The 13535-nt window shown below is 32.6% G+C and overlaps 2 protein-coding genes across 2 annotated transcripts; one reads left to right on the top strand and one right to left on the bottom strand.

Moving 5' to 3' along the window:
- Window positions 1–1107: 1107 nt before the first annotated feature.
- Window positions 1108–1530, bottom strand: HELRODRAFT_177915 (hypothetical protein; the record flags this gene model as incomplete). Its single annotated transcript, XM_009026073.1, has 1 exon — window positions 1108–1530. The coding sequence occupies one exon, from the start codon at window positions 1528–1530 to the stop codon at window positions 1108–1110; it is 423 nt and encodes a 140-aa protein (XP_009024321.1).
- Window positions 1531–2079: 549 nt separating this feature from the next.
- On the top strand, window positions 2080–11671 carry HELRODRAFT_177914 (hypothetical protein; the record flags this gene model as incomplete). The annotated part of the gene is made up of 12 exons (XM_009026072.1): window positions 2080–2261; window positions 2677–2823; window positions 6123–6247; window positions 6779–6994; window positions 7937–8106; window positions 8255–8308; window positions 8375–8435; window positions 8984–9148; window positions 9642–9757; window positions 10302–10383; window positions 10882–11041; window positions 11443–11671. 12 exons carry the CDS (start codon window positions 2080–2082, stop codon window positions 11669–11671), a joined length of 1707 nt encoding a protein of 568 aa, XP_009024320.1.
- Window positions 11672–13535: the final 1864 nt, after the last annotated feature.

The following is a 13535-nucleotide window of genomic DNA, read 5'->3' as shown; positions in this document are numbered from 1 at the left end:
TTTATCTAGGGCTAGACACACGTCGTTTGTGATAGATAGTTATCTCCTGCGTTTGAACTCGGTCACTTCAGCTCAAGATCAGACAAACCTCTCAGAACATTTGACCAAATCACCGTATATGAACTCTCTCTCTCTCTCTCTCTCTCTCTATATATATATATATATATATATATATATATATATATAATATATATATGTATAAAAGTTTTTATTATTTTCTGATAGGGCATTTCAGAGTTCTGCATGAAAATACAAGATAACAAGGAATATAGTTCTTCAGTAGATATCTCTGTGTGAGAACCACTGGAACGATTTTGACTAATAATATGGAATTAAAATCCCAATCTTCTAAGTCTGCCTTTGAACACCTGCATCGTAGAAGCTGTTGCAGTCTTTTTTTCTGGTTTATTCATGTAATTCATTTGATGACGCATGTCAATGTATGTCATTGCTAGCTGTTGAATGTGTGATTTAATTTATATTATACACTTTTCCCTTATGAAATACAATTTTTACAAATTTTACGATTACATTTCTTAGTTATTTGCGCTGTCCTGGCAAACTTTGAGTCAAACAAACCGAGTGAAAACTGAGTAATACAATGACAAACTGAGTGAATATTCTCTCAACGGCAGTAAGCGGGTGGGATTTCAATTGTAATTTAGAGGTGAGTTCGTTGACATCTTTTCAAATATTTTGCGTCTAAATGACAAAATAGTTGTCATGGCAAGATATTGGCATGTATAATTGTATATGTTTGACGATGGTGTATGTAGATACATACATGCTATCTAATTTGTTTTACAGACGATAAGAAAGATTCGATTAAGATAATATTGATTTCATTAGCTCAAAAACTTCTTCATTATTCATTATTTTTTTTTATTAATTTGTTATTTCATTTAGTCATTCATTTATTTATGTATTCATTAAATCAATCATTCGTTCGTTTGTCCATTCATTCGTTTATTTTCATTCATTCAATCATTCATTCATTCATTCATTCATACATACATACATACATACATACATACATACATACATACATACATACATACATACATACATACATACATACATGTATGTATGTATGTATGCTCCAAGGCTTCAATCCCGGTTCTCAAGGAACCATCCGGCTTTTCTGAGCATGATGGTAGGCGCCCGGATACTAATACCTTGGAGAGCCGGCAGATGTTTGGCGTGGGATGTTACGGTCCCTGGCACCCTTGCCGAACGATATGTAAACCTGACAAGTAAAGAATGCGGTTTGGCCGCGGCCAGGGCAGCGGACGAGAAAATGAAAAAATATGGGAACGCCCTCCCCTTGATGGAATTCTTGCTAATATGTATCGAGGTTCTCGGCCCGATGGACCCCAACACCCTTAAATTTCTTAAGGCAATGTGTAAAATGATCAGCGTCAGATCAGGCGACAGCAGGGAACTGTTTTTCGCAACTAACCACATTTCGTGCTTGTTGCAGCGGTTCCTGCGTGTCTGTGTGCTTGAAAATATCCAACTGAATGCCGACATGTGCAATTAACGACAAATCAAAGTGTTAATCCATTTGTTACTTGATGTTTGACGGTTCAGTGTCCTCATCAAGTTTTGATTTTAACATACATACATACATACATACATACATACATACATACATACATACATACATACATACATACATACATACATACATACATACATACATACATACATACATACATACATACATACATACATACATACATACATTCACGTATCCCCGTTTCGTATTTCACTGTTATATAAAAAGAAAGTTTTGCTTCGATTCACTCTCACGATGTTTGAATTTGTCGAGTTGTTAGAATGTAAGAACGAGTTTGTTATTTTTAAATATCTAAACTGTTATTGTCTGCGTGTCATTGCTATTGAAACATTCTGAAAATGTTTTTTTTAACTATTTCAATTTTAAATGAATAACAAATTTTATAAAAAAAAATAATATATCAGAAACGGTGAAAATCAGCTCACATACTCCAAAAAAACATCACCAGAAAAACTTTTTCACCGGAAGAAATCTTGAAAAATTGGCGGGAAAAAAGAAAGATGGCAGTTGATGAGGCGAGCGTTAGTGAAGACATCATTGAAAAGATTACCACCAAGCAGCGGAAGGTCAGTTACTGCGATGCCCATGAGAGGATCGTCGGCGGTGGCCGAGGTGGTGGCGATGCAGACGACTACTACCCGACTCACTCCAGTAGCGACAACGAAAGAATGAACGTCGTCTTGTAAGATGTTTGTTTTATTAAGAAGTTTTTTTTGAAAACAGTCTCATATCTGAATATTTTTTTGTTTTACAATCAATGTTCATAACCAAATAAGTGGCCAAACTTATATTTAATAATATTTTTAAAAATGTCTTTTTACATGGTATTCAGTACAAGAACAAAAGTGAAATGAAGACACAAGACAAAATGAGCGATATAATAATAATGATGATGATGATAATAATAATAATAATAATGATGATAATAATAATGAATGCTTTTATTTTCCAAAAAACACAAAATGAGTATTAAAAAAACCTGTATAAATAATAATAACAACAACAATAACAATAATAATAATAATGTAACAATTCACTGATGATCAATCGATCGATAGATGAACAAAAAAAAAAAAAAAAAAAAAAACCTCCAACAGGCAGAGACGTCGCAAGAGTTGGATGGGAAAAAAGTTCTCGAACGTCCTCATCGAGGATGGAATCCAATCCGAAGTGGTCGAGGAGATAATTGCTGAAGAGGAGAAGAAGAATCGAAGCGAGGACCACGAGAAAACCGGCTGCCACAAGTCGGCTCCTTTTTATTCCCTCTTCCGATTTTATTTATTTTTTTTTATTTATTTATATTTCTTTGTTTTTCTCCATATTACGTAGGTCCGACATACACAAAACTATACAAATGTATACACAAATGTATATACAAATCATTCTATACTTAGCTAGATGCCATGTCTGAAAGGCCGTATTACCCACAACACACGAGGCAAATACGTAATTTGTATACGCGAGCAAGCAGTGTTGTAAACGCACGGTGTGTGCTCATCTATAAGTTTCGGACAAAGAGTATTCGAATCAGACCATTGCATAACAAGAAACAGCGCCAGACATGGCACTTTTACCGACTGAGCTAACTTGTTTAAATGTTAAAACTTTATACAATCTTATTACTTCTCCTTTTTTCTGATTAATTCTGTTACACTGAATGTAATTGTGTCGAATTTTCTTTCTGTAGAATTATTTTTTGATTTGCATTGACGGTCGCAAATTTTTCCACGAGAGAGGTTCGAAACATAAAAATTCCCACGAAAGTGAAACCAAAATGTTTAAATTTTTTAATAATTTCATGTGTGCAAATTTCTGATAACTGTTTTTATCACACAATGGTAAATTTTATCAAAAATTCAATTACGATTTTAAAAAATTTAAATTAAACGATCGTGGGAGAATAAAGGTACCTAATTTGCTTTCTAAGTATCCAAGCTCACACAGCAAAATATTTCAGGTTTCCATGTTTGTTTGTTTGTTTTTCAAATTAGTAGCGTTCAAGACAAACAATTCAGATAATACGGTTGTGAGAAAAATTTGTCGTAAGAAGATACTTCTACTTTTTTATTTAAAATTTATTTAAATTTTATTTAAATAACTCGTTGGAATTCGTTAATCAAATTTGGTTGCTAAATTATTAAAAATCACAATGGTTTAATTTTGCGAGAGTCAAAATAAATGTTTAAACTCTGTACTAATTTTATTGGAATATAAATTTAACACCGACATTCTAATTGCTTAAGCGTCAGCCATAGGATCGAGTTTATTGAGGCTTTTGATTATTCTGTCCAAATTCAATCTAATTAGTGCCTGCTATTTAGCTAATTAGAATGTTCCTTAATTATATTCAACATAGAACTGACTAGCATTAGTATAGCACTCGTGTTTCTCCTTTTGCAACAACACAGATTCCAAATTTAAACGGCTTAGCAATCTCTGTAAATAAATCATTTACTAACATTATAAATCTTTGCTGTTTTAATGAAGGTCGCACACACTAACACTCAAGTGCACGTGCACCAAGACAGACACATGTGTGCTTAGCATGTAGAGAATATTTAATTTTCAACAAAAGATGAGTTTAAGTGACAAACATGCTTTATTCAGTGTTTATATGCACTCGGATATTATTTAGCCTATACAGAGCGCACTCGTAAAACTATTTCAAACGAGTTGAATACTGAAGATGCAAACAATTTACATTAAATTAACCTATAAACACATACAAACGTTGTAAGCACACAAACATCATACATTTCATATGTTAATATATTTTTGAATGTTTCCAAACTGAAAAACACTACCTTGGCGTTAAATTCTTGCAAAATTATGTATAGAAAAAACATTGCCAGTGCAAAATATTTGAGACTACTCCCATGCTTGGACACCTCGTCCAAGCGTGGAAGTAGTCTCAAATTTTGCACTGGCACTGTTCAATATACTCACTGCTAACCGTTATCAGACAGTGGCAGATCTAGACAACCTTAACGGCGTACCAAAATTGTGAAAATGTTTAAATTTTTAGAAATTTTTACGTGTGAGCTAGGATTTGTGTGGTCAAAACTAGGCTAGCGACCTTTTTTTAGATTATTTATACAAATACTGGATCCCTCATGGATCCGCCAAGCATGTTAGCCTGATTGCCAATGATTTCCATGAACTTCCAGTGACATCTCCGAAACGTTTTCACAATTTTACCTTGCTTATTCTTCAAAAGTATCAAATATGACATTTTCAATAAGACTCTCTTAAATAAATAGAAAAAAATTAAACATGAGTGAACTCCGCCGAATTTCACGCACGCAATCTTTTTCAATTAAAATTTTTTCCACGAATCGCGCTCATACTCTATATTAACACTAATAATAAAAATTATATTAATAATTATTATAATATTTATTATTATTATATTATGAATCATTTAAATTACAAACTCATTAGTAACCTACCTTGCGTGTTGCGAAAAATTCATTTTCATCGATAGAACTCGGCGTATCGTTTATAATTATTTTTATTTGCGTGTGCCGTACGGCGAAATTTTTTCAATTTATTCGGTGTCTGACTGTGGGAGAGTGCATGCGTTTAATTGTAATTGAATTTTTTGAAATGTGTCGTTAATGTATGTGTGTATGTGTGTGTATGTATGTGTGTGTGTGTTTTTGTGTGTGTTTTCAGAATTTAGACATTTAGTATTTTTTTCCCATATAATCTAATCATCAACTTCATATCAGCAAGTTGTTGCAAGTGATTCGCCTTTTATTTAATTTAACATAGAAGAACAATACAAAATCAACGTTAACATGTGGAATCACTCCCAATTTGTCTAACCCGAAGCGGTACCTCGATTAGGCTCTTTCGGTGTAGTCACACCAAACTGAATATAAATTGTTTCCATGCATGTATTGATACATACTGCTTTTTGGGTTCATCGAGACTCTTCACTCCCTTAAGAAGACTACGTAGTATATTTCTATTCATAGGCATCGTGGGTTTGATATTTTCAAACTTTAGTCTGGTGGTTCCTTAAGCCAACATCGAGGTGCCAAACAATTTTGTTGATAAGAACTCTAAAAAATTATTAGCCTGTTATCCCTAAGGTAACTTAATCTAGTGATCAAATATTGGATCTAAAAAGGGTTTTTGGGTTCATCGAGACTCTTCACTCCCTTAAGAAGACTACGTAGTATATTTCTATTCATAGGCATCGTGGGTTTGATATTTTCAAATTTTGTCTTTAGTCTCCGCTTATCTACTTGCTACAACATTTACGCAGAACAAGATATTTTAGGTTTTGAAAAACTGATCTTTTTAGGTTTTCGGTTAATTGTATGACAAATCAACAAAACCTCCATTTCAACACAAAATTTATACTATTTTTTAAAACTTTCAAGGTTATGAGAACCTGTTAGACCTAGATAAAACAATAACGCAAAATTTAAACTATTTTTTAAGACTTTCAAGGTTTTGAGAACTTTTAAAGATTTTGGTCAACTCACCGACAAACAAATTAAAACGTTCTTTTCACCACAAACTTTTAAAACAGAGCCCAAGAATCTGTAGAAAGCGTCATCGACTACACTCCTCTGCAGATAGCCCTCCTGGTTCTGGCTCTCATTGACGTGGCCATCGTCATAACCGAGATCATCCTGACGCTGCAGATTTATAAAAGTAAATCCTATTTTCTTATCAAACTCACAAGCACAGACATACAAACACACATACACACACACACAGAGACTGACATAGACATACGCTCAAAAACACAAAAATGTAAACAGTAAACACACACATTTACACACACACAATACACATACAAACACACTTCCACACATATTTTTTAAGCTCTCATGAAGTACCAAAATTACTAACCTAATAACATATTAATTAATATGATTTTATAAATACACGCTATACAGTGAATTCTGGTTAATTGTTTGACAAATCAACAAAACCTTCATTTCAACACAAAATTTATACTAAATTTATACAAAACCTTCATTTCAACACAAAATTTATACTATTTTTTAAGACTTTCAAGGTTATGAGAACCTCTTAGACCTAAATAAAACAATACCACAAAACTACACAGACATACAAACTCACATACACACACATTTAAATAAATCACATTTAAATTAGACATACAAACACACATACACACAATCATTTAAAAACATTCCAAAACCTCCCAAAAAACAGTATCAGAAGAAGAAATAAGCGAGGTCCTGAAGACTACATTTGACTCGTTGACCGGTTTGTTAGAACTCGAGCCAATGTCAGAACTGACCACCATCGTCCAAACCATCAACCACACGTGCATCAGCAGCGGTTGCAGCAGCGGCAACAGTCCCGACAGCCACCCAAAACCCAACTCCCATTTTGTTTCCAGTGACGTCCGATCAGGACATTCGGAAGGTTGGGTTTATTTTTTTATTTAATTCCAATTTGGGGTTGTGTAAAGTTTAATTATCGTTTTTATGTACATCAGATTTAAATATTGATGTATGGACTGTTAATTAATTAATTAATTAATTAATTAATTAATTAATTAATTTTAATTCTAAACCAGTCGGAAGGTTGGGTTTTTTTTTATTTAATTTAGTTTGTGGTTTTTAGTAATGTAAAGTTTAATTATCGTCTATACATCAGATTGAAATACTGATATTTAAACTGTTAATTAATTAGTTAATTAATTAGTTAATTAATTAATTAATTAATTAATTAATTAATTAATTAACATGGTTGGTTTGGGATTTGTTTAGGAGTACAAAAATATTTAATTGTAAAACAATAAACAATAATAAAAAAGTAAAAAATAATTTTACTCATTTTCTAAAATAAAAATAATTACAGAAGGGCTTACAAAAAGTTTGAGTTACAGTGTATTTTTTTTATTGCTCTAAGCTCTACTATGTGATTGATATTTCAAGCATCAGATAAGTATTAGAACGATAACGATCAATTGTGTGTGTGTGCGTGCGTGCGTGCGTGTGTGTGTGTGTGTGACCTCGTGGGAAAATGAAACAAATCCGAACAAAAAAAGATATAATTGAAAATGATGATGACGATGATGATGATGACGACGATGATGATGATGACGACAAATACGAATACTATGACGATGATGATGACGACAATGGTGATAATGATGATGAAGATGATAATGTAAATTACGATGGAGGCATTTTTGTATGCTGTGCTACTTTGAAGGGTACGTATAGAATGCAATGAAATAAGTCACCATCAAGATTTCAATTTCTATATCTCCAAACTTTACATGTAATTACATCTTATTAAAATTAATTTCAACATAAGTTACTTACGCCACTACAAAAGTTAACTTAACCTCAAAAACAGGAGAAGCGCCATCAAGCGGTGATCAGTCCGAAGAACAACATTCGGTCGGCCTCACGTCAATCAACAGGGAAGGCCACACCCACCAAAATCCAACCATCGAACATCTAGAAATGGCAGAGAAAGCCCTCAACATGGCCAGCATCATCATCCTGGGAATTTTCGTAGTGATGGTTGGTTTGGGATTTTTTTAGGAGTTGTTCGGGATTTTTTTTTCAAGGTTTTTCCAAGATTTGTTTGGGATTTTATAGGATTTTTTTTATAAAAACTATTTTTTGCATTTAAAATGTTGGATTTAAGCTCTTTACATTTCTCTTTCAGGCATTTTTGAGAATGTTTGCGGTGGGATTGCGTTACTTCAAACAGTATATGGAGGTTAGCTGTTCATTTTAGCTGATCATATGGTGTAGTTACGATTTCGTCTCGTTTCGTTTAATACAGGGTGGGCAAACTAGGGAGCTGTTTTATGCGGTCCGCGAGGCCTTGTTCGCCCAACTAAAAGGTCGTCAGCCAGAAAAAAAGCCACAAATCTTCAAAAAATTCTCCCCCGAGTCGAAAAAAATTGTTATTTAAGTACATATGCGGCCCTTCAAAGGTAAAATTGTTCTCAATACGGCCCTCACCGCATAAAGTTTGCCCACCCCTGGTTTATTATAATGACTTGCGTGTTTATTCGCAAGACAGACAACCAAATCGAAAATATATTTTATTAGGGTTTCTTTAACAAATGTTCGTTTGTAGGTTTTTTTTAGTTTTTTAAAAATATTCGTTCAAATTTTGAAACAACTTAACCAGCAGATGATGAACTTGAAAATTTTAAATCGTTTGACAAATATAAATTCTTCTAAATTCTGTTTAATGCCAAATAAAATTATTTCAATTTATCCCTCCCCTTTTTACATTTTAAAAAAATATGCAAGACCTTGAACAAGACCTTAAACTTGTACTGAAAATTATAACAGAAGCAAGTTTAGATAAACCAGATAAAATTTAAAAATAACAATCAATTAATTTAATATATTGAATTTTCAAAAACCAAATAAATAATAGGCTATGCAATTTCGGAAAATAAAATTTCAAAGGTATTGGACGCTGTGGTCAGCACCCTCTCCTTCATACTCGACATCTTGAAGTACAGGGACGTCATAGAAAGCGATGCGACTGAGGCTGTAATTGTCATTCTACTGCTCTGGCAGATTGTCAGGATGTTTAATGGTTGGGATGAAATTTGTTTTTCCACATTTTGAAATCTGTCTATTTCGTCCAAACAAGCTCAAACCATCAAATGGGAAATATGCTGTTGATTAGATTAATAGGATTATATAATATTTCATTATTGATATTTGGTATTTGGAGTTAGAAAATAAAAGGATGTTACAAATGATATAAATGTGTTTAAAGAAATGACTTCTAATTAACCTTTTTATTTGAAATTTCAAAGTTTGTCAATTTCATCCAATTCAATTCAAACAATCAAATTATACAATTGAGTTTAAAAAAATAACATGAAGAGCAAAAAGTAATCCACTGATCTGGTTCAATTACAAGAGATTCCGATCCATCATATGCTATGTGTATTACTTCTTGATTTATGCGCGAATTTACAAACGTTTTTAGTTTGTTCCCGATACAATTTAAAAATTATCTACAGACACAACTGTAAAAATATACGCTCACAAAAAATTTTAAGTTTTTTTTCTCCCCAAAGGTATAATGCTGACTGAACTGAAGAGGAGAGAGTTTAGGATCATGTTGTTGAAGAGGATGAAGAAGAGAGCGGATATCAGGATGGCTAACTGCGCCACTGAAAATCGCCTTTTACAGGTTTTTTTTTGGGTTTTTCGTTTTTAGAATTAACAGTTTTGGGTTTTTTTTTAAGTTTTTCGTTTCTCAGATTAACAATTTTGTAATTTCAAAATAGAATTACTAAAGTTTGAAACAGTTTATTCTAGATTTTATAAGAAAATTGTACCTTTGTTTTTCATTTATTTATAAATTTAGCGGGCTGCTTTTATGGCATTCAAAAGATTGTAACTAAAATTTTAACTTAACTGAAACATTTTTATAAAATATTATACTCTGACTTACTATTAATTCATCTCGAATCTAAATCGAAACAAAAATTTGATTGTTTTAGATAATTTAAATGATTGAAATTTTCTGATAAATTTACACCATTACAACTCATTCTAATGTTTCATTTCAAAATTACAACTTTAAATGATGAAACGGTAATAAAAATAAAAAGAATAAGTTCGATGAAGCTGATTATTTATTTTCATTTATTTATTTAAAAACAGAATTATACCATAAAGAATGTCTCTCTAGTTTTTTTAGCATGCGTATCAAGTTATTTTTTTCATACCAGACGGAGGTCAAAAGTTTGCAAAACCTCAGCTGTAGAAAGGGTGCAACTACGGACGAAATAGGAATGTGCCATCCCATTAGGAGTGAGTGTTTCGGTGACATCTATTCGATCCGATACTTGTATATTACCACTTTTATATCGTTACTTGTATTCGATCCGATTCTTCATATATGATCACTTTATAACGTTACTTGTATTCGATCAAGTATTGTACATTTCTTTTTTTTTGATTACTTTGGAGACTTTTTTAAACATAATTTTTATTCAAATAATTTTCTTATGTTGCTTCTGTCCAGTTAATTTTTTTAGTAATCCTATTCAATTGCCATAATAACTTTACTTCCATTCAGTGTATTTTTATCGAATTATCCAGAATATTTCAGAAGCGGATTCGATCCGAGTCTAAAGTTTATTGAGATGTCGGAAATCCGACATCCTAGCATTATCCCATTTTAAATATCTCATTCATAATATCATAAATCATTGCAAATTCCAGTAAACTTATAGCAAAACGTAATAGATTCAAGATTTTAAAAAATGTTTAAAGAAATTAAAACAAATCTCGCAACACCACCAACAGTCTCTGCAAAGCCCTCGATCAAGTCAGCCCTCTCCTACATGGCAGCCATTACGATCGACATGTCTGGCCAGAGTACCACAAAGTTGGAGCTTGCTAGTAGCAGCAAACTCAACAGACTCTCAAACGTTAAGAGTAAACTCTCGGCCGCTGTCTCGAAAAGGTCATTTTGTTGTTTATTTTAAATTCAATTTTCCAATGTTTGGTTTTCTAGAAGACGGTCTTGTCTCCGACTGAACCGGACTAAAAGCAAGGCAGACAGGGCCCTACAGTTCCGGGCTCCACAAACTAAAGGCCCCCCCCATAAGAAAAATAATATCACTTAGTAGTTTGAAAATATTTTTCTTTTGGTTTTAATGAACAAAAAAACGCAATAAGCTAACCAAGGTCACCAACTTTTTTTAAAATCTTATTTACGCCATATATTAAAAACAAGAATATTTAAAACCATAAACCATTCGTTTATCCGTGTTACAAAATACTTGAAAACATTCCCTAGGTATGCTGACTTCACGAAACATTTTTCTTTCTGTACAACATTTTTTTTCTCTCCTAACATTGCAGAAACTCCGCCAACAAGCTCGACGACACCGGCCTCATCAACTTGCCCATCTTCTTCCCCGACTCCCTACCTTCCAAACTTCCCAGCCACCGGTTTGCCACAACTTCTTACAGCGACGACAACAACAACAACATCAATAACAACATTAATGATGACGACGACGACGATGATGGTAATGTGGGTAGTTATAGGGCTGATGGGGGTGCGAATGCGTGCAGTACAATGATCTAGACGGAAATTATTTTTAATATTTTTGATATTTTTTTCATTTAAAAATTGTTTAATCTGTTTTAAGTCATATAGCCTCTTGATAATTTGTAGCCATTAAATAGGTTTCTACTGCATTAAATGAAGTTTGCTTAGATCTCAAAATGAAAAACGTGTAACAGTAATAATTATAGAGTGCATACACCTACACACACACACACACACACACACACACACACACACACACACACACACGCACGCACGCACGCACACACGCACACACAAACAATCAAATTTTTTCATTTCATGCATCATAACCGTCGGCAGCTTCAGCATATAAAGTCGTAATCATTGTCACTGTCAATAAATTAATCTGGAAAAAAAAACATTGGTAACATCATTGTATGGTTATGGAATAAGGGAGACACATTTTAAACGGCCATAAAATCAACAAGTTTCATAGCCAGAAGTTAGCACCAATGTTACCACCTTGTACAATTCCCCATAATTATAACCTGGAATTTAGAAAAGGTACTTCTGAGTTCAAGTAGGCTTAAACATTATTATTGTTATTTATCTTTTAAAAATCATAGAGGTATTACAACACACATACACACACACACACACACACACACACACACACACACACACACGTACACACACAAACACAAACACACATTCAAACTCGTCAGTGGAGCAAAAAGAAGAGGTGCCTTAATCATTAGCCCATCTCGACACTCAGTTATAATAATTAATTAACCAGCCCCTCCAAACTAGTTATAATTATATGTTTGCCACATTTTCATTTTTAATACTTTTTTAATTTATCATTTCACACACACACACATAACACAAACACACATATACTTCATACACTGTACATACTACATACACAAATCAGGGAATATTAAGAAATAAAACCGGTGTTTTTACTTTCATTTTTCAAATATTTCATTATTTCAAACATTTCTATAGACAGTGTTTGAAAGTTGCGTCAAAGTTTAAGTGACCTTGTTCGTGTTTCTTTAATTATGTTGTTTTATTGATAACTTTTATTTCTCCTTTCATGAATTATTTAGCATATAGTTAGTCGTTTTATTTCGATTTTCAAAATTTTTCTTTTAAAAAAATAAAGCAGAAATCACCAAAAATTAAAAAAAATAGATTAAAAATATCGAAACAACAAAGACGTAACGAAAAACCAAAAACGTAAGCGATGAACGCTTCATTACAAATCTATATTACGCGTCCTTATTTGAAACATACCGAAAATTCGGTGGAAATTTATGGCCCGGTTTCGGCTTTAGCCCTTTTTAAAGGGCAAGTATGGCAACTTACGTTCCAGGAGACATTATTTTTGGTTTCCAGAAAAAAGTTTTTTTTATTCTAATTAGCAGGAAATAAATTTTGGCCGTTGTGGCTGTTGTAAAAGCACAAATTGAACAAATGATTGAATGTTATTTGGATTTTAAGAGATAAAGATTTGGATGGAGATTGGAAAGAAATGGATAATCTTCATAATGGTTTGTTTTTCACTCTAAAAAATTAAAATTTTTCTCAAAAATTCTTAACGTTCTCTGTCTTCGATCAGCTACTCTTTCGGATTCACAATCCGGACTATCTCAAATTATTATTATCAGTGAAAGTTGATTGAGTTGTATCATTTGTGGTATATTTAAGATATTCTTCACCGAAATCGTGTACAATAAAAATTAATAATAAAAAAAAAATAAAGGTATAATAAAAATAACTCCCAACGGGTGTACAATGAAGGCATACCAACGAAAACGCTCCTACCATTATCTACTATTCAACACAACTATTCTAAATAATAATAATAATGAATAATAATATTGATGATAATAATAATTAAATATTGGAAATTTTT

This window comes from Helobdella robusta, assembly GCF_000326865.2.
Source record: "Helobdella robusta unplaced genomic scaffold HELROscaffold_45, whole genome shotgun sequence".
Taxonomy (NCBI): Eukaryota; Metazoa; Annelida; class Clitellata; order Rhynchobdellida; family Glossiphoniidae; genus Helobdella; species Helobdella robusta.
Note: the sequence above shows the minus strand (reverse complement) of the source record. Positions and strands in the feature narration are given on the sequence as shown.